General features: G+C 43.6%; 1 protein-coding gene across 5 annotated transcripts; it reads left to right on the plus strand.

Moving 5' to 3' along the window:
* Nucleotides 1-943: 943 nt before the first annotated feature.
* Ncoa4 (nuclear receptor coactivator 4) lies at nt 944-23,033 on the plus strand. 5 transcript variants are annotated; one of them, XM_076544351.1, is made up of 10 exons: nt 944-1,568; nt 14,439-14,593; nt 15,923-16,063; nt 16,233-16,321; nt 16,525-16,633; nt 17,062-17,151; nt 18,123-18,266; nt 19,658-20,671; nt 20,967-21,107; nt 21,627-23,033. In XM_076544351.1, exons 1-10 carry the CDS (start codon nt 1,157-1,159, stop codon nt 21,630-21,632), a joined length of 2,301 nt encoding a protein of 766 aa, XP_076400466.1. In that variant the 5' UTR covers nt 944-1,156; the 3' UTR covers nt 21,633-23,033. The 5 variants fall into 5 exon arrangements, with proteins under 5 accessions (XP_076400466.1, XP_076400467.1, XP_076400468.1 ...); XM_076544353.1 differs by lacking the exon at nt 944-1,568 and adding an exon at nt 8,100-8,842; XM_076544354.1 differs by lacking the exon at nt 944-1,568 and adding an exon at nt 8,830-9,123.
* Nucleotides 23,034-23,981: the final 948 nt, after the last annotated feature.

Genomic DNA, 23,981 nt, shown 5'->3' on the forward strand with positions numbered 1-23,981 from the left:
CTTCTAGGTAGTGAATGCCACTCTCTGATCCCTAAGCACTCAAATGTATGAGCCTATGCGGGATACTCTTATTCAAACCACTACAAGCCCTAAAGGAAAAGGATTTTACCTGTATGACTGTTTTGTCTGCACATGTACATGTGTAGCATGTGCATGCCTGGTGCCCTTTGAGGTCAGAGGGCATTGGAATCCTGGAACAGGAGTTATGGATGGTTGTGAGCCACCATATAAGTGCTGGGAACCAAAACTGGGCCCTCTGCAAGAGCAGTAAGTGCTTTTAACCTCTGAAGCATCTCTCCAGCTGCCTATCATAAGGAAACTTATTATACTCTAATTCTCCACTGACTTTGTCTCCAGCCTCTAGGCATCCCCCCCCCCCCCTTTTTTCTGTCCTTAAGAATTTGATTGCCCTATTAGCAAGGGTAGAGTTGGGTAGGAGATATAGTAGCTAGTATTCTACAGCACAGTAGAACAACTCTACTGATAATAATCTTCTGATACCTCAGTCTCCCACATCTCTCAAACCCCCAGTAGTGGAGGCTGGCCTTGAACTCCCATCTTTCTGCTTCCTCCTCCCAAGTGCTGGGATTGTAGCTAGGTGCTACCATACCCAGATTAACTATTTCAGAGATAGTTAGTTGATGAGCTTTTCTATATTATCAATAAAAAAAAAAGAGAAATGCCCTGGGCAGCGGGGTATTGGGGAGACATGAAGGAAGACAGCAAGACAGGGTTCTGATCAAGCTGCAAATTTTATTCTCCTCAGCAAGGCTTATACAGCATGGGAGGGGGGGCAGGGAGGAGGGAAGGGGTGCAGGTGAAGGGAGACGTGCAGGTCCTGAGGCTGCAGGGTGTTGTGCTAGGTGGTAAGGTCACTGGTCAGGGCCCATTGTTCTGTTGCTATGCTACCTGACCTACCTGACCTGTTCTTTATCTTTGGGGGCATCTGGTTTAGGGCCTGTGGCTTGTTCTCTGGCCTAGCTAGTACTTTTCCATGGTTCATGTTTGGTCCCTGACAGAGAAATACAGCAGTAACCCACATCTGACCCACACATGTTGTTTACATACAGTGAAAGTTAACACTGTATCTCATAGACATGTACAATTACTATGTGTCAACTCAAAAGGTTTTTTTTAAGAATTTGCCTTGATTTCCATGATAAAGGAGTCATGCGATATACGGTCTGTGTCTTCTGACATGTATTCTTACATACGAATGTTACAGCGAAATAAAATCTACCTTGTGCGAGCATTTTGTGCAAGAGGCTCACTTGGCATATTTCTCCATCCAGCATTGCACATCTTCCAAATACTGAATGTACTTACAGATCGGCATGAAAAGGACCCAGATTTGGGACAGGGAAAATTACCACTCTCCGCTAGTCCTAAAGAGGCTTTGCGCAGGCGCGGACGGAAATCTCGCGAAACTGTCAGAACACTAACCAGAGGCGTGGTGGGGAGGCCGTGCTATCGCGAGAGCTCCGGGTTCTGGAGCCGATCCTCGGGTGGCGAGGTGTCTGGGTCGGTCCAAGGTCCCCTCGGCTCACCGGAAGAAGCGCTGCCAGCTGGTAAGGACGAGTGTGGCCGGCGGGGCGGGCGCGCTCCCTTCGGCTGCCCTTCGGCCCTCCTCGCCCCGGCCCGTGGCCTGTCCTGCCCCCCTTCCTCCCGACACACGCGGGTCCCGGGCCACCATCCTGCCTGTCCGCGAGCCGGGCCTGGACCCCTCTGCCTCCCCGGTGTCACACCAGGCCTGGACCCCTCTCCCTCCCCCGTGTCACGCCAGGCCTGGACCCCTCTCCCTCCCCCGTGTCACACCAGGCCTGGACCCCTCTCCCTCCCCCGTGTCACACCAGGCCTGGACCCCTCTCCCTCCCCGGTGTCACGCCAGGCCTGGACCCCTCTCCCTCCCCGGTGTCACGCCAGGCCTGGACCCCTCTGCCTCCCGGTGTCACGCCAGGCCTGGACCCCTCTCCCTCCCCGTGTCACGCCAGGCCTGGACCCCTCTCCCTCCCCCGCGACCCGGGGCTGCCACCTCTCCCTTCTTCCCTTCTCCTCCCTCCGGTCGACACGCTCAGTCCCTGGGCCTCGATTGGCAGCCTGACGCCCTGGAGAAGCTTCTCTCCGTCCCTTTCCTGCACTCTCCCGACTGTCCCTCCCTGGTTTTCAGTGGTCACAGCCCTGTTTCCAGGGCTCTTGTCTGGGTCTCCCGCCCTAGGTGAGCCCGTTTTCCATTACTGATCCAGAGCACGTTTGCTCCTATTCCGAATGGTTTGGCAACTGGAATGTTGGAGGCTATGTCGTGAACACAGTATTTTTAACATCCTAGTTAATTCTCCCAAGAGTCCTCCAAACTAGCTTTATTTCTCCCTTCTGATGAGAGGAGAGCTCACGGGGTCATTGACGCGTTGCCCTGGCACTCGTTTATACAATGCTGTGTGCTCAGGGTGTCGAGGATACAGCAGTGTAAGAAATGGACGTGCTCCTGGCCCTGATGTAACTCAGTCCTTGTGGAGAAAACAATACCGTCTTAAGTGCTAAGGCTGGAACGTGGGAGGATGGATGAGAATGACAAGGCAGAGGGCTGGAGTTAGCCGACCCTCAGCGCACACAGCTTTCTTCTAGTGCTGTCTGCAGGGTACTGCCCACCATCACGGCTCCCTTCTGTGAGGACTTGACTTTCCACCACCCGCCTGAGAGTTTGCAGTGTTGTTGTAGGGCTCCTGAGTTATTTCCCTGAGTGTGTATGGGACACGTAAGTCAGTTGGTTCTCTGTTGGGATCCCACTGTGGCATTTCTGAACTTGAAAGTACACCAGAATCTTGGAAAGAAATTCACCCTGGTGTGACAGCAGGAGGAGGTTTATTTCATTTGTACTGCTCAGCAAGTTACTTGATTTGCTCTTTGGATTTTTTTTGTTTAAGAAGAGGGTGTCAGATCTCCTTACATCTGGAGGTCCAAGCCATTGTAAGCCACCTGATGTGGGTCCTGAGACCTGAGCTCTGGCCCTTTGGAAGAGCAGCAAGTACTTTTCCATCTCCCTGGCCCTGTTTGTGTGGCTGGTTCGAGACAGGCTGCAGGAATCCTCCTGGCTCTGCTGGGATTACATAGGTGCATGCCACCACACCCAGGTGATAAGCTGTTTGGGAGGTAGGTTTGCTAGCTTGCAGAATTGTTCAGGTGAGTGAGACGGGTAGCCTCTGGCACTATTAACAGTCCTTACATTTACTTCTCGGTTTTACCTCTTCCAATGGGTCTTTGTCTTTGAGTCTCTAGGAAAATATCCTAGACATTTAAAGTTTTGTGATGAAGGGCTTTTTTAAAAAAAAAAAAAATTTTATTAAATATTTATTTATTATGTATATAGTATTTTGCCTGCATGTGTCCTTGCAGACCAGAAGAGGGCACTAGATCTCGTTACAGGTGGTTGTAAGGTACCATGTGGTTGCTGGGAATTGAACTCAGGACCTTTGGAAGAGCAGTCAGTGCTCTTAACCGCTGAGCCATCTCTCCAGCCCTTAAATATAAACTGTAGCCTTTTTGGTTTTTGGTTTTTTGAGACAAGGTTTTTCTGTGTAGCTTTGCCCCTTTCTGGAACTCACTCACAGAGATCCGCCTGCCTCTGCCTCCTGGGTGTTGGGATTAAAGGCGTGCGCCACTGCCGCCCCATGATGAAGGTTTTATCATGACTTATGTCTAAGTCTCTCAAGTTATTCCTTTAGGGAATATTTTCAAAAGTGGAAAAGTGGAGCTACAGGAAGGGGAGGTTGTACCTAATTTTACAAGTACAAAGGACTTACTCCCTCTCTAGTTTGTTAAATCAGCGTAGACTGCTGGGAACCTCAGGGATCTATATATGGGTTTTTTAAACTCTGGGTATTCTGGCATATGTCCCTTCTCCATTTGAGAGTCTCCCGGCTAGCATTTAAGTAGTGTTTTGCCCGTACAGTGTTCACATACTGGTATGCTTTTAGAGACAGTCACTCTTTTAACTGTGCCTCTCAGTCAGGAAGTTAGTGTTGTCAGTGAACAACCAGTGGCACAAAGTATCCACTAGATGGCAGACTCACCACTGTATCCTCAGGGACAACACTACTTCCTGTCAGTTCAAGACCTCAAATTAAACCTTTAATGGCCCCTTCTAAATACCTGGTGTGGCTGAGGGGTTTAGACTCAAGCTGGATTTTAGCCAAATGGCTAAGGAGCAGTCAGACTCAGACTTTTGGACCTGGGAGCTTGTGATGTAGGTATGGTATTTAACTCTGTCAAGTCTATGACAGCTGCCAAGTTGAGCACTTTTATTCTGGGGAGTATCACCAGTAGTACTTTCTATGCTTGTCTGTCAGAGGAGCCTTTGTTTTCCTCTCCTCAGCTGTTCTTCTGTGATTGTTACATCTAACACTTTGGGCATCGTTTGTAAGCTTACAGTCTATATTCCACAGGTCCTGGCTTGTCATCCATACTCGTGAATTCGATGAACTCACAGGCAAGTGAGCTAAATAATTGTTGTGTAGGTACTCTGTTGACTTATCTTCTGTCCAGCATGGATGACTCATCGTGTGCTCATTCTTACTCCTGGCTTTGCTTGGCCTGACTGTACAGCAGAATCAAGATGTTTTTCTGGGGGACTAGGATTCTGCTTGGGGCTTTTGAGCTTATAGTTCCTTCATTTGGCATTACCTTGATTGCCCTACGGAACTAGCAGTTTGGCGCAGAGTTGGTGGGTAGTTGACAAAATAGGGTAATGGGGTTTCTGTGTCAGTAAGTAACAGTCCTTTCATACGTGGACAATTACACCTTCCAAAATAATTCTTTAAATACATTTTGAGTTTTATCTTAGCTTTATTACTAGTCTCTCAGGCTTTAGAGAGGAGAGAAATTCATCTCTTCTTTGCTTCTGTAGGGAAAATCCACACGATAGTTATCATATAAAACCAGAGCTAAAATGTTTCTTTCTTTCTTTCTTTCTTTTCAAGAATGGGTTTCTCTCTGGCTATCTTGGAATTCGCTTTGTAGACCAGGCTGGCCTGGAATTCAGAGATCCATGTGGCCTAAAATGGTATTCTTATGTGGTACCGATAAGTACCTGTTTTCCTATCCTTGACTATCTTGGGGCAAGAAGTTCAAGTTGAAGATAAGATACAGTCCTAGGATTGAAAGCCTCCCTAGCTTTTGTGGATGTCACTTGGAATTTCTGTGGTACTGCAGAGCCTGAGGGGGGAAATGTTGAGTTGGCTGTACATATAGTGCACATTTTACCTCACAGATCCATTGTTGTTTTGGGTCTTTGAAACTAAGATTTTTGGATCTGGCCTTTTTAAAACAATCTTACTCAGCACTTCCCCTGGGATTATGGTTTCTGTGGTGACACCCTCACCAGTTCTGTTCTGTGTGAAAACAAGGAATTAAGTTAATCTGGGTGTTGTTGCCAGAGTTCTGGGAACCCAGGCAAGAGGTAGAATACCATGTTCAAGGCCAGTTTGAACTGCGTGAGGCTGTCAGAAACCAAGGGCTAAGGTGTGGCTTAAAAGAGTTGCTTACTGCCGGGCGGTGGTGGCGCACGCCTTTAATCCCAGCACTCGGGAGGCAGAGGCAGGCGGATCTCTGTGAGTTCGAGGCCAGCCTGGGCTACAGAGTGAGTTCCAGGAAAGGCTCCAAAGCTACACAGAGAAACCCTGTCTTGAAAAACCAAAAAAAAAAAAAAGAAAAAACAGAAAAGAAAAAAAAGAAAAGAAAAAAAAAGTGTTGCTTAGCATTCACAAGACTGGGCATTGGACCCTCAGTCCTGGGAAAAAAAGAGAACAGTTCTGTTAGAAACATTATCCTCTTCTAAATTACTTTCCTAAATTAATACTACACTCCTTAATGGGACAACATCAAGTTCATTATGTTTATAACAAATATATTTTATTGTGGCTGCTCTGAACTTGATCATTAACATTATCCATTCATTAGTAAAATATGTATTAAACTACTGGCAAGTTAAAGACAAGCATTGGTACAAATGCTGTGGGCACCTTTCTCACTAGGCCAGCTCTGTCGAACATATAGCAAGTTCTTATGCCAAGGTGCAGATGATACCAGATGTGTGTGCAGTGCTGGAGTATTCAAAGCTGATGAACCCTCAGGCTAAGAAAGAAGGTCTAATAAGGGAATCAGGTATTCCTCTCCTCCCCAAGACAGGGTTTCCCTGTGTAGCTTTGGAGCCTTTCCTGGAACTCACTCTGTAGCCCAGGCTGGCCTCGAACTCACAGAGATCCACCTGGCTCTGCCTCCTGAGTGCTGGGATTAAAATTGTGTGCCATTCCCCCCCTCCAGGGCATCAGGTATTAAAGCAGCAGTTCTCAACCTGTGGGTCATGACCCCTTTGGGGGGGGTGTTGAATGATCCTTTCACAGGGGTCACCTCAGACCACCGAAAAACACAGATATTTGCATTATGATACATAACAGCAAAATTACAGTTATGAAGTAGCAACGAGAATAATTTTATGGTTGGGGGTCAGCACAGCACGAGGAACTGTTAAAGGATCGCCTCTGTGTTAAAGGGTCCACACTGGAAACCTATGTAGATGTCAGTAGGCACAAGAAGGCGACATGACGGTTCTCTTGACTGGTAATACTTGGACAGGATAGAGTGAATGGGTGGAAAGGGGATTTTTAGTTCACTAAAATGGAAATGTTAAGAATCACAGCAGTCCACACACTGATCAGCTGTGCTTCTTGCCCCCTAGTATTTTGGACAGGGTCTTAGTATAGATAAGCTGGCTTTGAACTCATAATGTAGCCCAGGATGGCAAGAATGATTCTCCTGCTGTATCCTCCTGAGTGCTGGGATTACCTTAACATTAGTTTTACTATAATAAACTAAGAATCAGCCATTGACATGAAGAGAACCATACATTTTCCATTCATCTAGTCTTTGTATCTTCACCAAATGTGTTATCCAAAGAGGATATTTGGAATTAGTTGTTTTCTTTCTTTCTAATGAAAGTCTGACTTGGGGTCTCAGAAACCGTGCTTTAGGATGAAGGAGGTAAACTGCTGCCTTGGTGTCTGGGATTTGGTGTCTAGGGATGTTGGAGTCTTCTCTCATGGTTTTGTTTACTCTTGATGTTCATGAAAGTCACTTTATATCCGTAGAAAAGAGAAAATATGTGGCCCATACCTGTAATCATATCCTAGTCTCTTCACTGCCTCCAGTGTCCTGAGTCAGCTCACCCTGCCCTTGCCTTGATCCTGACCACACCTCAGGAAAGAATGTGTGAGCTAGTCTGAGTAAAGTAAAGTTAATGAGTTTATTAAGTAGAGATAAGAGATGTACTCTGTCTGTCAAACAGTAGACATCTAAGACATGGGTGTGATCAGAGTTTTTGCAATTAAGTGTCTACCATTGCTTTTTATGTCTGTTGCTCAAAAGTTGTAATTTACAACAAGGTTTAAAGATTAAGCAAAATTTAAAAGCTGAGTAAAGTTCAAACATTAAGTAAAAAAGGATGTAAGCTGCTTTAAAGAATTAGTGTTTGTAAAGGAAACTATGGTGGTTTTATGAGGTGTGTTGTTTGGGGCAAGGGATGAGAGGAGTTTATACAGTTCAACTCAAGGTCGGGACATTCTGGCCTCAAGTAAGCATAGGGTTTTTTGTTAATTTGTATTCTTTGAAACTGTCATGGGCGTCCTGGGCAGACCTTGAATTCTGCTGTGGCTGAGACTTCCCTTTAACTCTGGTTCCTAGTTCCTCCTCATAAATGTTGAGATTACACATTTGAGCACCAAACCCTATGCAATTGGTTGTTTTTGATATCCTTTTTCTGAAACATCTTTAGGAAAACAAGCTCTATCGCTGCAGGCAATTTTTTTTTCCCCCGCTTATAAGAGTTTATTAGAAATAAAGGGACAGAGAGTGCGCAGGCCTGTGGGAGAGACACGTGCGTGGAGAAGAAGAGAGGAGAGAAGAGAGAACCGGGAATATGGCGCTCCGCTTTAAAAACCGGCTGGGGGCGTGGCCAGGTCACGTCACTCCACGCGTGTGTGCGTAGCTCACATGGTCACGTTGCGCGCTTATGTAGCCATGTAACGTCACAGATTCTGGTCACGCGAGATGCCTTGGCGCAATTTTGGTTTTATCAGTTAAAGTTTTACTCTCAGACAGCAGAAAATGTAAAGTAGATCCCGGGGGGTGGGGGTATTTTCCCCTTTCTATATCCGGCCTCATTTTTCCCCCCCATTTGAATCCTGCCAGTCCCAGCACTCTGGAACCTCAGGCCAGTCTTAGTTACACAGCAAGAGCTTCTGGTTTTTGTTTTTTCGAGACCAGGTTTCTGTGTAGCCCTGACTGTCCTGGAACTCACTGTAGCTGTAGACCAGGCTGGCCTTGAACTCACAGAGCCTGCCTCTCTGCCTTCTGAGTGCATGAATTAAAGGCCTGTGCCACCATTGCCCGGCCAGCAAGAGCTTTTCTAAACTCTAAAAAAACAACAACAAAACTACCCCCAAACTAACCAAATCAAAATAGCTCTAGGGCGAAGCCCAGCCAGCACGTGGACCGTTATCGCAATCCACCTGCCGACCCAGCTTTTTCCTCTAGTTAGTGATTTGCAGCTGAGCCCTGGGCTGGGCGGAGCAGCTTGCAGAGGCTGCAGGAGGAGCCTAGCTCCTGTGGCCCCAGGCGGCGGGTGCAGTGGGCGGAGAGGCAGGTGGGGGGAGGGGAGGCGTTGACGTGTGCAGGGCGGGGCGCAGCCTGACCCAGGCACCTGACGAGCCGAGAAGGTAAAAAGGCGGCCGCTCGCGTTCGCGCAGTAGTTTGCGTACACGGAGTAGTTTGTGTCGCGAGGCCAGACTGCGAGGTGAGTGTGCAGCCTTGTCCGGGAGAGCGCGCATGCGTGCGGGGAGCCCTGGGAGACCGGTTTCACAGCGGCTCCTAGAAAGGGCAACGGGAAGCCTAGAAAGCTGTTTGAGTCACTGTTGCTCTAGCTTAATTTTATCGTTAGTTTTTTCAGTTTTTGAACCAGAAAAACCTTACTTAGTTTTGCCATTAGGTGGCAGAATTTTGCAGCCGTTTTTCGGTTACCGCTTAAGAGTTTATGTGCTGGGAGTCTAGCAGCTACGTGTGAAAGCGCAGCCGAAGGTAAAGAATTTGAAGTGGATTCGGTTTAAGACCTATATAATCTTTGAGATAATGTGTTGTGGTTCAAAACCTCTTTTTCACTGACAGAGGAGAAAGTGCAAGTCAAGGTAAAATTGCAAAATAGCACTTAAACTGTTTCTAAATTGATAGCTTTTCACTGCAAATTTTACAGACAGTCTCATGTAGTTTTTCTCTTCTGAGATAACTCAGTAAGCAGTATTTCATACTGTGGGTCCATTAGGACCTTCTCGGCTTATCGACTCCAAGTGGAGGGCTTTCTTGGAGGCAGTGAGCAAGCTGACACTGAATGAGAACTGGAGGGTAGTGTTAAGAGATAATCTATTCTAGCCAGGCATGGTGGCCTCCGCCTTTAATCCCAGCACTCTGGAAGCAAAGGCAGGCTTAGTCTACTTAGTGAGTCTCGCGTATAATAAAAAAAAAAAAAGAGAAACTATTTTAAACCCTGATTCAGTCAACAAAGCCTGGAGTAGTTATGATTACGTACAGATGCTGGAACTGACGGCTCTTCTCTTCAGTCCTTCCTGCTGGCACTGGTACTTGGGAGGATTTTGATTATTCTGAGCCTGTCATGACAGTGCTATATGTATTTTTTAGTTGTCATCCAAGGCAGATGGTTCTGAAACACTGCTTATACTTTATTGAGGACTATAAAACTTATTGAGAGTCTGTGGAAATTAATAGTAAACCCTTAAAAACATTCATTTTAAACTCTAATTTTGGTAAACATAATTCATGGGTTGTGATACTCTAAAGGTAGAGGCGCTAACACAGGACTAGACCTTGAGAACTCTGAATCCAGATCTTACCCTTTAAAGGGGTCATTTAGGGGCTGGAGAAATGGTTCCCCATATAAGAATAAGAGCACTTGGTTGGCTTGCAGAGGACCAGGTTGGTTCCCAGCACCTACATGGCTCAACCATGTGTGTAACTCCATTTCCAGGGATCGGATGCCTTTTGGCCTCTTAAGGTATCAGGCACACATGCAGTGCACTTACTTTAGGCAAAGAAAACACTCATACACATAAAAATAAATCTTAAAGACAGGATACCAGGCTCCTCGTTCTATACACACGGACACACGTGTGTATGTATATGTCTTTATACTATGTAGGCCTTTGGCTTCATGAAATGTGGGTACTGTACTAAAATAGCAAAGGTTTTATTTAACTGTATTATTGATGTTGAGAGTTGAACTCAGGACCTAAGGCATGTTAAACACTACCCACTGAACAGTGCCCACAATAATAAACCTTTCCATTGTTCAGTTTGTGGTTAATGTGCATCATGAGAATTAGAGCTTTTTGGAAATCTTATGGTCAAAGCATATGATATCAAGTTATCTTTAGTTTGTGATTGGTTGCTCAATACTGGTTCAAAGATATTTGAACTTAATAACTAAATATGTGTGTTACATATAGATACTACAACCCTCACAAACTTGAGGGTCTTTTGTGTGTGTGGGGGTGGTGGGGGTGGTGGTTGAGGATTGGGTGTGTTTCCTTCACATTTTCCAGTACTCTAAAACTTAGTGCAGGGATCCTAGAAACAAGGAAGTTAAAACAGAACAAAAACAAAACACACACACACACAACTCTGGAAGAATTTAATGTAATCCAATTCTTGTTTGAAAGTGCTAGGGCAGTAGTTTGCATTATTAAGGTGAAGCTAAAAGGACATTTTCAGTATTTTAAGTTGAATTTTGGGATTAGGGCCAGTTTGGTCCACTTAGTTAGGTAACAGTTAAGTAGAGGAGAGGACCTACACACACACACACACACACACACACACACACACACACACACACTGTACCTATGAATACACTGTACACACATTCAAGTTAAAAATAAGAAGAAAAGAGTTAAAATGTGTAAACTTGATATATAACCTTCGTGTGTGTGTGTGTGTGTGTGTGTGTGTGTGTGTGTGTGTGTGTGTGTGTGTTTTAGACTGTTGAGATCTTGCTTTGTGTATACTGAAAGACTAAGGAGCCAGTAGACAAGTACTACCTAAGTCTGCACATCTAGCATGGTCTTCACTTAACTAGGCTGTCACGTTGAAAAGGTGAAAAGGGTGGCTCTGAGTGGTTAAAGGGTCTCAGTCAGTCAAGGCCTCCTCACTGGCAAGCCGTCGTCAGTTTCAGTACTGCTTTCTTCCTTCCTTCCTTTTTCTTTTTCTTTCTTTTTTTTTTTTGGTTTTTCAAGACAAGAGTTTCTCTGTGTAGCCCTGACTATCCTAGAACTCACTCTGTAGATCAATCAGGCTGGCCTCGAACTCACAGAGATCCATCCACCTGCCTCTTCGCCTCCCAAGTGCTGGATTAAAAACGTGTGCTATCACTGCCCAGCTGTAATGGCCTTAGTCTTATGACCAGGAGTAGGCAGCCAGCAGCTGTGGCACATGGCTGTAATCCAAGTGTTGGGAGGCTGAGATCATAGAATTGTGAATTTTAACACGATGACTGTGTTTGAAAGACAGTACCCATCTTAAGATGCAAAAATTGTAGTAACTGTGTGGTAAAAAAATCAATTTTATAATTTGTCATTGCTGACAAGAAAAAATCAACTAGGGATTTTTTGATTTGTTGAGACAGTCTCACATTGCAGCCCAGGATGTCTTGGAATTCACCATGTAACCCAGATTGGCCTTGAACTCTCTGCAGTCTTACCTTAGCCTCCTGAGTGCTGAGATCTCAGTCATGAGCCACTGTGTGTTTTGTCTGTGTCCACTCCTGGGCAGTTGAACATGCTTGTGACTAGATTTTAAAGAGTCCTGTTAAGGATCAAGTAGTATAGTCTGCTCTAGTTGTATTTGAGTGTTTCTGCCTTGTTCTAGAGTCGTGGGGGTTTCACTCTGTAAAGCTATATTTTAATTAACATTTTCATAGTGCCAAGCATTGCAGCATTCCACACAAGTGAGGGCCTCAGAAATAATGGCATAGGTGAAGACTATTGGGAAAATAGCTACATAGGTCATGCATGGCTAACAGATGCAGTCACGTGGTGACACTCAACACTCCAACATGGTGTTGGTGGGGTTTTTTCAAAGAACCTACAGACTGTGCTCAATACACTTGAAGCCTGATTATAATATTAGATGGAAACACAAACTAATACAGCTGCTGTTTCCAGGGTTAGAAAAAATTCCACAGGGGCTTCTGACAAATGCATTGAGGAAGCCCTTTCTGTAGGTCATTGTGGGTAAACAGACTGAGGTAACAGAATTAGCAAGTGGGAAGTTAGGAAATTTACTGGACTTTGAGTTTTCGGTAGGAACTCAGAAGTTCCTCGAGCTGAGTCCTTTGCTGAAGTGTGGGTAAGAAAAGCCTGCTGGGCTTCATCTTCTTACAAATTAATTTCTTTCTTTCCTTCCTTCTTTCTTTCTTTCTTTCTTTCTTTCTTTCTTTCTTTCTTTCTCTCTCTCTCTCTCTCTCTCTCTCTCTCTCTCTCTCTCTCTCTCTCTCTCTTTCTTTCTTTCTTTTTGGTTTTTCGAGACAGGGTTTCTCTGTGTAGCTTTGCTCCTTTCCTGGAACTCACTCTGTAGCCCAGGCTGATCTCAAACTCAGAGATCCACCTGCCTCTGCCTCCCGAGTGCTGGGATTAAAGGTGTGCGCTACCACCGCCCAGCTTTCTTTCTTTTTTAAAAAATTATTTTATGCATATGGGTGTTTTGTCTGCATTTATGTCTCTGTATCACTTACATGGATAGTATCTGAGGACCCCTGAGACTGTAGTTATAAACAGTTGTGAGCCCTAGTGGATGCTGGAAGTTGAACCCTAGTCCTCTGGAAGAGCAGCCAGTGCGTTTAACTGCGGAGTCATCCCTCCAGCCCCCCAGTTTATTTCCGAGGGTGGGGACTCAGTATAGGTCCTAATCAGCATTCAGCCTGATGTGAAACCTAGTCTTGGGGGTGCTGTCAAGGCCAGTCCAAAATGTCCCTTGCCTCTCATGGGTGGGCGGGCAGCCGATGTGATTGCACTGACAAGCTGTTGCTGCCGAGCCCAAAGCAGGCTCTTTGAGTCATTGCCTTCAGGACTGTTAGGCGTCTGTGAAGCCATTCCCCTCCTTGGGGCTATGCTGAAGAAGTCTGATTCTACAAGTATTGGAGTAGTAATCACGCCCTCCAGAGAGTTGCTTATCTAGGCCAAATGGCCTTCCTGTTTGGAGATAGTTTTGTTTTGTTTTCCCCTCCATGGTTTTGAGTCCTCCTTCCCTTTTCTAAATGTCTCCATAGCATGTTACTCAGAAATAATTTTAGCCTAATAGTCGTGGGACAGAGTAGCCTTGTGACAAATACATCCATATAACATCTAAATTGAAATTTCTGTATACCCAGTAGAGTACCAACTCAGCTGCTCAACAAGGGCTCCATTTCTTTTTTAAAATTCTCTTCTAGTCCAGTCGAAGAGAGGGAAGAGGGATTGTATGAGCAAAGGGGGGGGGAGCGGTGTCAAGATCATGATGGGGAAATCTGCAGTAGCAGGGATAAAACCCAGGGAATCACACATGGTAGGAGAGTTATTTCTACACTGAGCCACATCTGTAGTCCAGAATCCTATTAATGATTGGTGTTTTTGTTTTTGTTTTGTTGTCTTTTGAGACAGGGTCTCAAAACCAGTGCAATGTAGCCCTGCTTGTCATGAGTCCCTCCCCAACCCAGTGCTGGGATTACAACCCCTTAATACCAAAAGTGGTTTAATGTTCTTTGAACACTTCACCAGCATGTGTCCTGTTAATTCAGGACCATTGGTGTATTTCCTCAAATATATATGTTCACATGTAAAGTGTCCCCCCCAAGTAATCATAGAATTTTCTTTCTTTTCTTCTTTTTTTTTTGGTTTTTCGAGACAGGGTTTCTCTGTGTAGCTTTGTGCCTGTCCTGGAACTCACTCTGTAGACCAGGCTGGCCTCGAACTCACAGAGATCCACCTGCCTCTGCCTCCCGAGTGCTAGGATTACAGGCATGCACCACCACCGCCCGCGCCCCCCACCCCCTTTCTTGAGACAGGGTTTCTCTTTGTAGCCCTGGCTCTCCTGGAACTCTCTAGACCAGACTGGCCTCAAACTCAGAGACCTGCCTGCCTCTGCCTCCCAAGTGTTGGGATTAAAGGCATAGAATTTTCTAGCAGAAACAGGTTAGGTAGGAAGGGAGGCAATATGTACGTATTGAATATGTATCTTGGAAATCACCAAAGGTGTCAGTAATGAGAGCTGGTTGGATTAACCATTTGAGACATCAAAAGGTGGTATCAGGTTGTAATTATGGTGCTATTTGGATTTCTTTCTTTCTTTTAAAGGAACGGTGAGCAGAATGAATACTTCCCTGGAACAGAGTGGCTGCTACAGTAATAGAGAAACACTTTTGAGGTGCAGTGATGCACGGAGGGAGCTGGAGCTTGCTATTAGTGGAGTACTCCGGGCTGAACAGCAAATTAAAGATAACTTACGAGAGGTATGCTGTGTGCTTTCCTCTTCCTTGGTCTGCCTGGATGTAGCACAAGGCTGGGTAGAGCACTTAACTTCTCCATGCCATCCAGAAAGTTTGATCCCATATCCTGCATGTTCTTAACCCTAAATAATCCTTTGCCTGGCATGTTGGAGCTTTTGGTCCCACAGGGAAATAAGTCAGATGCTGGAAGAATCTGAGAATCTACTTGGAGATTTGCCATTTGGCGTGTGTTTTGATTGCTCCTTTGTGTGGCTCTTGTACCCAGTTATTCAGAGTAACAAGAGAGTGAGCAGGAATCTGCCTAGCTGCTTTTTTTTTTGAGACTGGGTCTCTACATAGCTTTGACTGTCCTGGAACTCACAGAGAACTGCTTGCCTCTTGAGTGCTGGAATTAAATGTGTAGTGTGTGCTACAATACCTGGCAGAGCTGTACCTTTTTGATATATAAAAAATGACACTTCATTATGTCTCCATTTAATTTAACTTGTTGGTAGCATGATATAAGTGGCATAGTCAGAATGAAATTGGTTAGTTCCAATAGCATTCTGCTGGTCAGTGCTTCAAGTAGTATATGACTTAGAAACAACTTTTTCCAAAGGGGAACTTTTATGATACACCGATATGATATACTTATGTGAATGCTCATGAATGATTTATAGCTGTTTTGAATTTTTCTCTCAAAATGTTTGTATATAGACAAAATGTGGACCATTGCATACACTCTTAGGAACATTAGTTTATAATTTAGCTAAACTATCCACCCTAATGGTCTCTTTGCTTTTGATAAGATGGCCCTTGCCTGTACTAAACTGGCTTACTAGAATTGGACTGCTTATTCCATGTAGGTGGGAAAAAGGACAGACCAGCCAGAGAGTCTTTTGGTGGAGGGGGTTGTTCAAGACAGGGTTTCTCTGTGTACCCTTGGCTGAACTGGAACTTGCTCTGTAGACCAGGCTGGCTTGGAACTTACGAGATCCACATGCCTCTGCCTCCTGAGTGCTGGGATTAAAGGCATGTAAAGCTTAGCGTTGTTTGGAAAGCTGAGGGGGATTAGTATCCCTGGCATATCTTTTTCATTTGATTGCTGATATGTAAAATGAAGCCTGATCATCTAAGGGGGGGAGGAATGAAGGTATTTTAGAAGTTAGGTATATATATAAATCCAAGGTTTAGCCTTGGATTCTTTAACCAGGATTCCTAAGACTTCATGGGATTACTGAAATTGTAGGCAAATTTTTGAGTATATGGTGAAAAGTTTAAGAGCATTAGTATTTATGGGAATTGCCATTCCTTGGCTTATAACACTAGTTTATGTTACCATGCATTTCCTAGGTAAAAGCTCAGATTCACAGTTGCATAAGTCGCCATCTAGAGTGCCTTCGGAGTCGTGAGGTGTGGCTCAATGAACAGGTAGATCTCATCTACCAGCTTAAAGAGGAGACACTGCAGCAGCAGGCTCAGCAGCTTTACTGGGTAAGGTGACTACATGGCTGCACTTGGTTGAGGATGCTTTCTAGATTCCAGAGAACGTTTTATCTGCCGTGAATTATTAATATGTCAAGACAGGAGTTTAATCTAAAATGTTATTTATTAATCTGGATACTTTCAATATTGTGAATAGATGATTTCATGTTTCTTATAGCTAATGGGCCAATTCAGTTGTCTTATTCATCAACTGGAGTACACCCAGAACAAAGATCTCGCCAATCAAGTCTCTCTGTGCCTGGAGAGGTAAAGAACCTTTTACTAGTTTTGACTTCGGTCTACTCTCATGGGCATAAAAAGCAAGTCAGATTTATAACTCATTGCATGTGTTGAATTTAACTTGACTTTCTATTCTTGTATAAAACCATCCTGCTTACTTTGGTATTTAATGTTATACTTGCTAATATTGGTATTCCTCGGAAAATATCTAAATTTTATCACTTTCATAGACTGGGCAGTTTGGCTCTTAAACCTGAAGATTCGACTGTCCTACTCTTTGAAGCAGACACATCTGCTCTGCGCCAGACCATCACCACATTTGGATCCCTTAAGACAATTGTAAGTAATGTTAATTTCAGCTATTTCATAGGGTACTTGTCAAGTCGATAGCCTCCTGGATGGTGGCTTGCTAGAGGCAGTGACCTTTAGAAATGATTAAGTCAGAACTATAGGTTGGCAGTTCGGAGATTGTTACTGATTCACTGAGAATACTTAGGGCTCTTCCTCTTTCTTTAGAAATATTCTGATACATTTAAAAAATAAGGGTTACGGTTTGAATGGTGTAGTATCATTTGGGTCTTGTTTAAATCACACCACTGCCAAGTATAGGGAAGATTTCTTATGACATAGATAGCTTAAACTGATCATTGGACTTACAGTGAAAATAAAATGCTTTGCTCAGTGATTCTGAAATGTAGGGATTATACTATCACTTTGGGGGGGGGGGTAGAAAAGCATAAATAACATGATTCTCTTCTTCTTGATAGCAAATTCCTGAGCACCTGATGGCACATGCTAGCTCCTCAAATATTGGGCCTTTCCTAGAGAAAAGAGGCTATATCCAGGTGCCAGAGCAGGTAAACTGCAGTTCTGTTTTTGGTAATTAAGTCATTACTTTATGAATTCTTTTGTGTCGTGATAACTATTTTTTTTATTTGCTACTATTTATTTGTAAAAAGCATCCACTTAATTGCCTCTCTTGAAGCACCAAATGTCAAATAGAAATTTAATTGTTTTATAGATTTAATGAGAAAAATAATCAGTTAAATGGAAATTATTAACATTGTTACTGATATTGGTTCTTCCTTGGAAGTCTCTGATTCAGATGTGTTTGTAAAACAAATGAATAAAAGATTGAAGACATCTGAATTAGAAGAACTCTAGCAATTGACTGTGTTGTTTTGAGACGGGCTGTAAATATTGTAGCATAGTCTGACTTAGAATAGTTATGTAGCCCAAGCTGGCTTTAACTTGGAGCCCTCTTGCCTTGGCCTCCCAGAGTGCTGAGACTGTAGGTGTGACCACCGTCCCTGATCTTGTTTTACAGTTGTGAAAAATGGGACTGGAAAGACGACTGCTTAGGGGATAAAGGTTTACCGTGCATTTTACCTGAGTTCATCTGTAGGACCTGCATAAAGTTGGAAGGAGAGGCCCAACTCTACAAAGTTGTCCTTTGACCTCCATACACATGCCATAGCATGGGTGCCCTCTCACACACAATAAATTTTAAAAATATTTGTGTATGGTGTATTTATGGGGCAGGATGCACTGGCCATGGTGCCTGTGTGGGGGGTCAGAGGACCACTGGATCCAGAGGATTAATCATGCTTGGTGGCAGGTGCTCTTACCCCTGATCCATCTCACTAGCCCAATAAGGTTTAAAAAAAAAAAAAAAAAAAAAGTTCAGGGAAGGCATGACTTCTTTATGGTTAGTAGTAACCCAATGTTAGAGTGCTTGGGTCTTCTGTTTCTGGTAAATTTTCTCCTTCATTTGATACTGCCTTGTTAAACAGCAAAGTTTTTCCTTTTCTTTTTTTATGGCTTGTAGAAGTCAGCATCCAGCAGCACAGCTGTTTCTCTCAATGAATGGCTTCTTGTAAGCAAACCTGCCATTGGTCATCAGGCTCCTTATGTACCCAGTACCAACCCACAAGACTGGCTTACCCCAAAACAGACCTTGGAGAATAGTCAGGTGTGTGGCTGCCTTTATTGTTTCTGAGGTAGATTGGGTTAACAGTAAGTAGTTTATGTCTATGTAGAAGGGCATGTTTTTAATCTTTAATTACAAAAGTGAAATCACTTCATTATAAGTAGGAAGTTTAGGGGAAAAAAAATCTTTCAAAATACATGTCCATAATCCCTAGTGAAGTGACATTAGGATATTTTTATAAATTAATTTATTTTTATTTTATGTGCATTGGTGTTTTGCATGTATGTCTGGGTGAGGGTATTGGGTGCCCTGGAACTGGAATCACAGACAGCTGTGAGCTGCCATGTGGGTGTTGGGAATTGAACCTGGGTCCTCTGGAAGGGCAGCTAGTGCTCTAATTGCTGAGCCACCTCTCCAGCCTGACATTAAGACATTTTTGTTTATAACATTTCCTGTACATACATATAAATAAAAATCATTCTGTAAATTATGTTTTGATAAATATATAATGCTTTTGATCACATACAGTTCATCAGCTGGCTAGAACTTAAGATTCTGCCCCCTATACTTTAGGAGGTAATTAGTTCCTTAGGAGTAAATCCCTATAAATGGGATTCTTAAGTTACTGTTCTGCCTATGTACCCTTTTGACTTTTGCTACATTGTGCCAATACGGCTTTCTAGGAAGTTAATGGTCAATATTCCTATGAGTAGAGTATTCACCACTGTCTTAGTTACTTTTTCCATATGCTGTGAAGAGACACCAGGTCCAAGGCAACTTTTTGTTGTTTTTTGAGACAGGGTTTCTCTGTGTGTAGTCCTGGCTGTCCCAGAACTTGCTTTGTAGACCAGGCTGGCCTTGAACTCAGAGACACCTGCCTCTGCCTCCTGAGTGCTAGGATTAAAGGCGTGCGTGCGCTACCACTGCCCGACTGAAGGGAACTTTTTAAAGAAAACATTTAATTGAGTGCTTGCTTACAATTTCAGAGGGTGAGTCCATTACCCATCATGGCAAGGAGCATGGCCGCAGGCAGGCAGGCACAGTGCTGGAGCAGTAGCTGAGAGCTTACATCTTATCTATAAGTTGGAGGTAGAGAGACAGACAGACAGAGACAGACACAGGGCCTCGCATGGGCTTTTGAAACCTAAAGCCCACACCCAGTGAATACACCTCACCTCATCAAACAACCCACCTCCTACTTCTTCCTAAACATCCCATTACCTGGGAAACCAAACATTCAAATATATGAGCTTCTGGGGTCATTCTCATTCAGACTTCCACAACCACCAAACCTGTGTGTGTCTTTGATTTTCACAGGCTATCAATTTTGCTTTTGAAGCAGTTGGATGTTTTCATGCTTGTTAGACATAAATGTATTTTTTTAATATTTTTTCTGGGAAATTAAACATTTATTTTGTTTACTTCTTGTATAGACTTCTGCCAGAGCCTGCAGTTTCTTCAGCAATGCCTGGGGCAATCTAAAGGGCTTAGAAAACTGGCTCCTCAACAGTCATCAAGACATTCCTGGAAAACCAAGTTCCTCAAAGTGTAACAGCCATGGTAGCACCAGCTCTTTCTCTACTGAAGTTGAAAAGGTTGAAGATGTAGAGCTCCTTGATCAAGATGACCTGGACCTGTCTGATTGGTTGGTGACTCCCCAAGAACCCTGTGAACTGGAGAAGCCTGAGAATGGTAGCTGTGAAACAAGTGAGAAGTTTAAACTCTTATTCCAGGTGTTCACAGAGCCCTACAATGTGAATGATTGGCTTGTCAAGCCTGACTCCTGTACCAACTGTCAGGGTAACCAGCCCAGAGGTGTGGAGATTGAGAACCTGGGCAATCTGAAATGCCTGAATGACCACTTGGAGGCCAAAAAACCACTGTCAGTCCCCAGCGTAATCACCGAGGCTTGGCTTGTCCAGAACCATCAGGACCCATGTAAAGTAGAGGAAGTATGCAAAGCCAACGAGCCCTGCACAAGCTTTGCAGAGTGTGTGTGTGATAACAACTGTGAGAAGGAAGCCGTGTATAAATGGCTTCTGAAGAAAGAAGGAAAGGATAAGAATGGAATGCCTGTGGAACCCAAATCTGAGCCTGAGAAACACAAAGAGTCCCTGAATCTGTGGCTCTGTCCTTCCAGAAATGAGCTAATTGAACAAGCTAAGGCACCCAAGGCAGTGGCTCCCGCTAGAATTGCTGATTCCTTCCAAGTCATAAGGAACAGTTCCCTGTCAGAGTGGCTTATTGGGCCCACATGCAAAGGAGGGGGCCCTAAGGAAGTGCCTAGTACTGAGGAGAGAGCTGGCAAAGAAATGCTTAAAGTCCCTATGGCCACTTCCTGGTGTCCCTTTAATACTGCTGACTGGGTCCTGCCAGGAAAGAAAGTGGGAACCCTCAGCCAGTTCTCCTCTGGAGAAGATAAGTGGCTACTTCGAAAGAAGGCCCAGGTAAGCAGACATTAAAACTTGCCTCATTTGAATCTGCTTTAAGTCATGCTAAATTTGGCCAAGGTAGTAATTTTCCCAAGTCTAAACAGGGTGGACAATTTATAATCCACTGTATTTGTGGATTTCTCAGGTCCTTAGCCTCCGTGCTGCAGTAAAGAAGAAAGTCCAGCCTGCTTTGTAGTTACAGTTGTTACCTTTGTTCTTGGAAAAGGAAATGCTTTACATTGTTCTTTTCCATTTGATTGGGAGTTTAGTCTCATGCCTCCCAGTAGTCATCTTTTTCATCTTCTTGCAGGAAGTGTTTCTTAATTCACCCCTACAAGAAGAACGGAACTTTCGCCCAGATTGTTACGGCCTCCCGGCAGTTTGTGATCTCTTTGCCTGTATGCAACTTAAAGTTGATAAAGACAAATGGCTGTATAGAACTCCTCTACAGGTGGGTACCTGCACCAGCATGGTTATAATAGCTGCTCAAAAATGTTTTCTCTTTCTTACCAACTTACACTTTTCCCCACCGACCACATTCCTGTTCATTTGTACACGAACAGAAGTACCTTGAATATTTAAGGTATTGTAGGCTAGCAAAATAAGTGCCTGACAACCTGAGTTCAATCCCTGGAACCTATGTAAAGCTAGAACCAACTCCATAGAATTGTCCTTTGACTCTTACCCACACCATAGCACAAGCCTCCATGTGCATCACATACATACACACACACACAAACACACACACACACACACACACACACACACACACACACACACACTAAAACTATTAATGTTACGCACTTGAACTTTAAGTGACTTTTTCAGTCTGTTAACTGCCTTTAATTTTCTTATTCCCACATGGATTGTGGTTTCTTAAGACCTGAGTCCATTTCAAAGTGGAAAGAATTTTGCTCTCTGCAGTGAACTAAGATTCCTGTGTTTTTTTTGTTTTTGTTTTTCTTTACAGATGTGAAGCAATGGACTACTAGAATTGAGCAGCTTTCCTGCAGATTACCGCACATCCTTGAGCTGAGTGACTGTGACTTGCCAAACCATTGTTTATTCCAGGCCTGACTAGTCAACTTAATTCCTTTCCTGCTTAGTTTTGAATTAGTAAACAGAAATCATCAAATTATGAGCTAGTGTGTGAAAGAATGCCAAGTGATTCAGTTCCTTCTTAGAGAAGCACTAACTTAACCAACTCCCATACTAGAAACAGCATCTTGGTACACTGGCCGTTAGCAGCTTCCACAGCCAACACTAGTTCTAAAAGTGAAATATTTCTATATCAAGTGTGTTAGTGTATTTTAAAACCAGTAAACTTTGCTGACTTTTGATTGTCTGTTAGCTGTTTCTCTTGCTATGGGCTTCTAGTGGTCTGAAATTTTTTTGTTCAGTTGATATATAGAATATTTCACACAAATAATTAACCTTGCCAATACAGTATATTTTGCCCTACTAAATGTCTTATATTGCAATTTTTGATATTAATCATCAGATATTTAGCCTACATGTCATTCCTAACATTTTTCATTTGAAAGAAATTAAGTATCAAGTGAGCTCTTTGAAAAGGACTCTATTGCTTCAAGACTACTTTTAGGGCAGTCAGAGCACCTAAAGTCCTACAAACCCTGTCTTTAAAGAGTCCCAGGCCATCAAAAACAGAAAGGCAAGATGTGTTAGGGACGTAGTACCTGACCACTCATCACCCTAAGGATTTATTGGTGCATCCTGTGTAAATGGAAGCTGAGCTTGACACCTGGTGCTCTTAACTAGGGATAAAGTCAATGTCCTGTCACTTCAAGCACAGCATCCTGAACCTCCAAAAGTATGGTGCAGTGACATCTTGATTAACAACAGGCTGTGCCCAACACTTGTGCCTTGGAGTGTTTATTGAAACTTCATAGAACTGACATCCTTGAGTTATGCCTACATTTTAGAGAGTTTCTCTGTAGGAGAGCAACAGGATTTCTGTTTCACAATTCTCCAAGATAACTTAGCTGCTTTCTCCGCTTTGAACTATTAAGCCTCTGAACTGCCTATGCTATTGGAAGAACTACAAGAAAATTGTATGGTCCCATAGTGACATTGTCATACAGCTTTACTAAAGTTCTGAATAACAGCTGAAAAGAGCCTCATATTTTCTTATGTCCCCCCAGATGCCACTGAGTATTATAAAGTTGGTGGGTAAAAACAATTTAAGGAGCCTTCCCAACATCTTAGGTTGCAGGCAACTTTGTAGTTTCTCTTTTGAGGTCTAACACACTGTATTTTACATTATTAAAATGTAATTTAAGTTAATCACTATGCTAATGATAAATAAAACATTCTTTTGCATTGGTTTTATATCTCCATTAAAAGCATAATGGCCACATCACAGTCGTTTGTGTTGTCTGTAAAGCTCAAAATGTTAATGTTTGGTTAAGGATGCAATAAATAATATATACAATGAGTGTATAGTTTATGCATCTTATTTTTAGCCTTTCCCTAAAAAACTCCACATATATTTTTCTTTAAAAACAAACACACATGCACACAACAGTGTAATGATTCCCTTCTACTATATTCAAAAAGGTCCTAGTGTATTTTGTCAACCAAGCCAGAGGTTGCCTAGTATTTATCATGTTATGTACCCTGTGGTGTAATTATGTGATCGTCATTTTTTTTCCCTTTAGTTTTCCCAGGCTTCTTAGAAAACTTCCAGCCCTTAAAATATTCCCAAAGAGGCCAGGCAGTGGTGGTGCATGCCTTTAATCCCAGCACTCAGGAGGCAGAGCCAGACGGATCTCTGCGAGTTCGAGGCCAGCCTGGTCTACAGAGCGAGATCCAGCACAGGCACCAAAACAGCAGAGAAACCCTGTCTCAAAAAAGCAAAACAAACCTCCCAAAGAGTTACCATACAGAATGAAGGTCAACTGTTGGGACAGAGTGTTCTGTTCTAGCATGCTACTCTAATGATTAACTTAAAATATCTTGAGGTTGTTTAATGTCAGCCGTGTTGTAGGAAAATCTTACTTTAGCTGTTTATGCTATCAGTACACTGCACCATAAACACAAAGGCAGGAAAAAGGGCTGTCACTTTATACTTGTAGTTATCTACATGTGTGTGCCCTTGCCAGAGGTTGACAATGGTGTCTGTCTCAGGTATTTGTCACCTTATATACTAGAAGCTAAGTCTCTCATTTGAACCTAGTCAGCTTGCTCCAAGGACTCTCTGCCTCCTGAGCACTAGGATTATAGGTGGGCTGCCACACCCATTGGGCATGTTGGGTGCTGGGCATCTAAACTCAGGTCTTCACCCTTGCACAGCACATGATTTACC

This window comes from Peromyscus maniculatus, chromosome 9, assembly GCF_049852395.1.
Source record: "Peromyscus maniculatus bairdii isolate BWxNUB_F1_BW_parent chromosome 9, HU_Pman_BW_mat_3.1, whole genome shotgun sequence".
NCBI classification, from domain to species: Eukaryota; Metazoa; Chordata; class Mammalia; order Rodentia; family Cricetidae; genus Peromyscus; species Peromyscus maniculatus.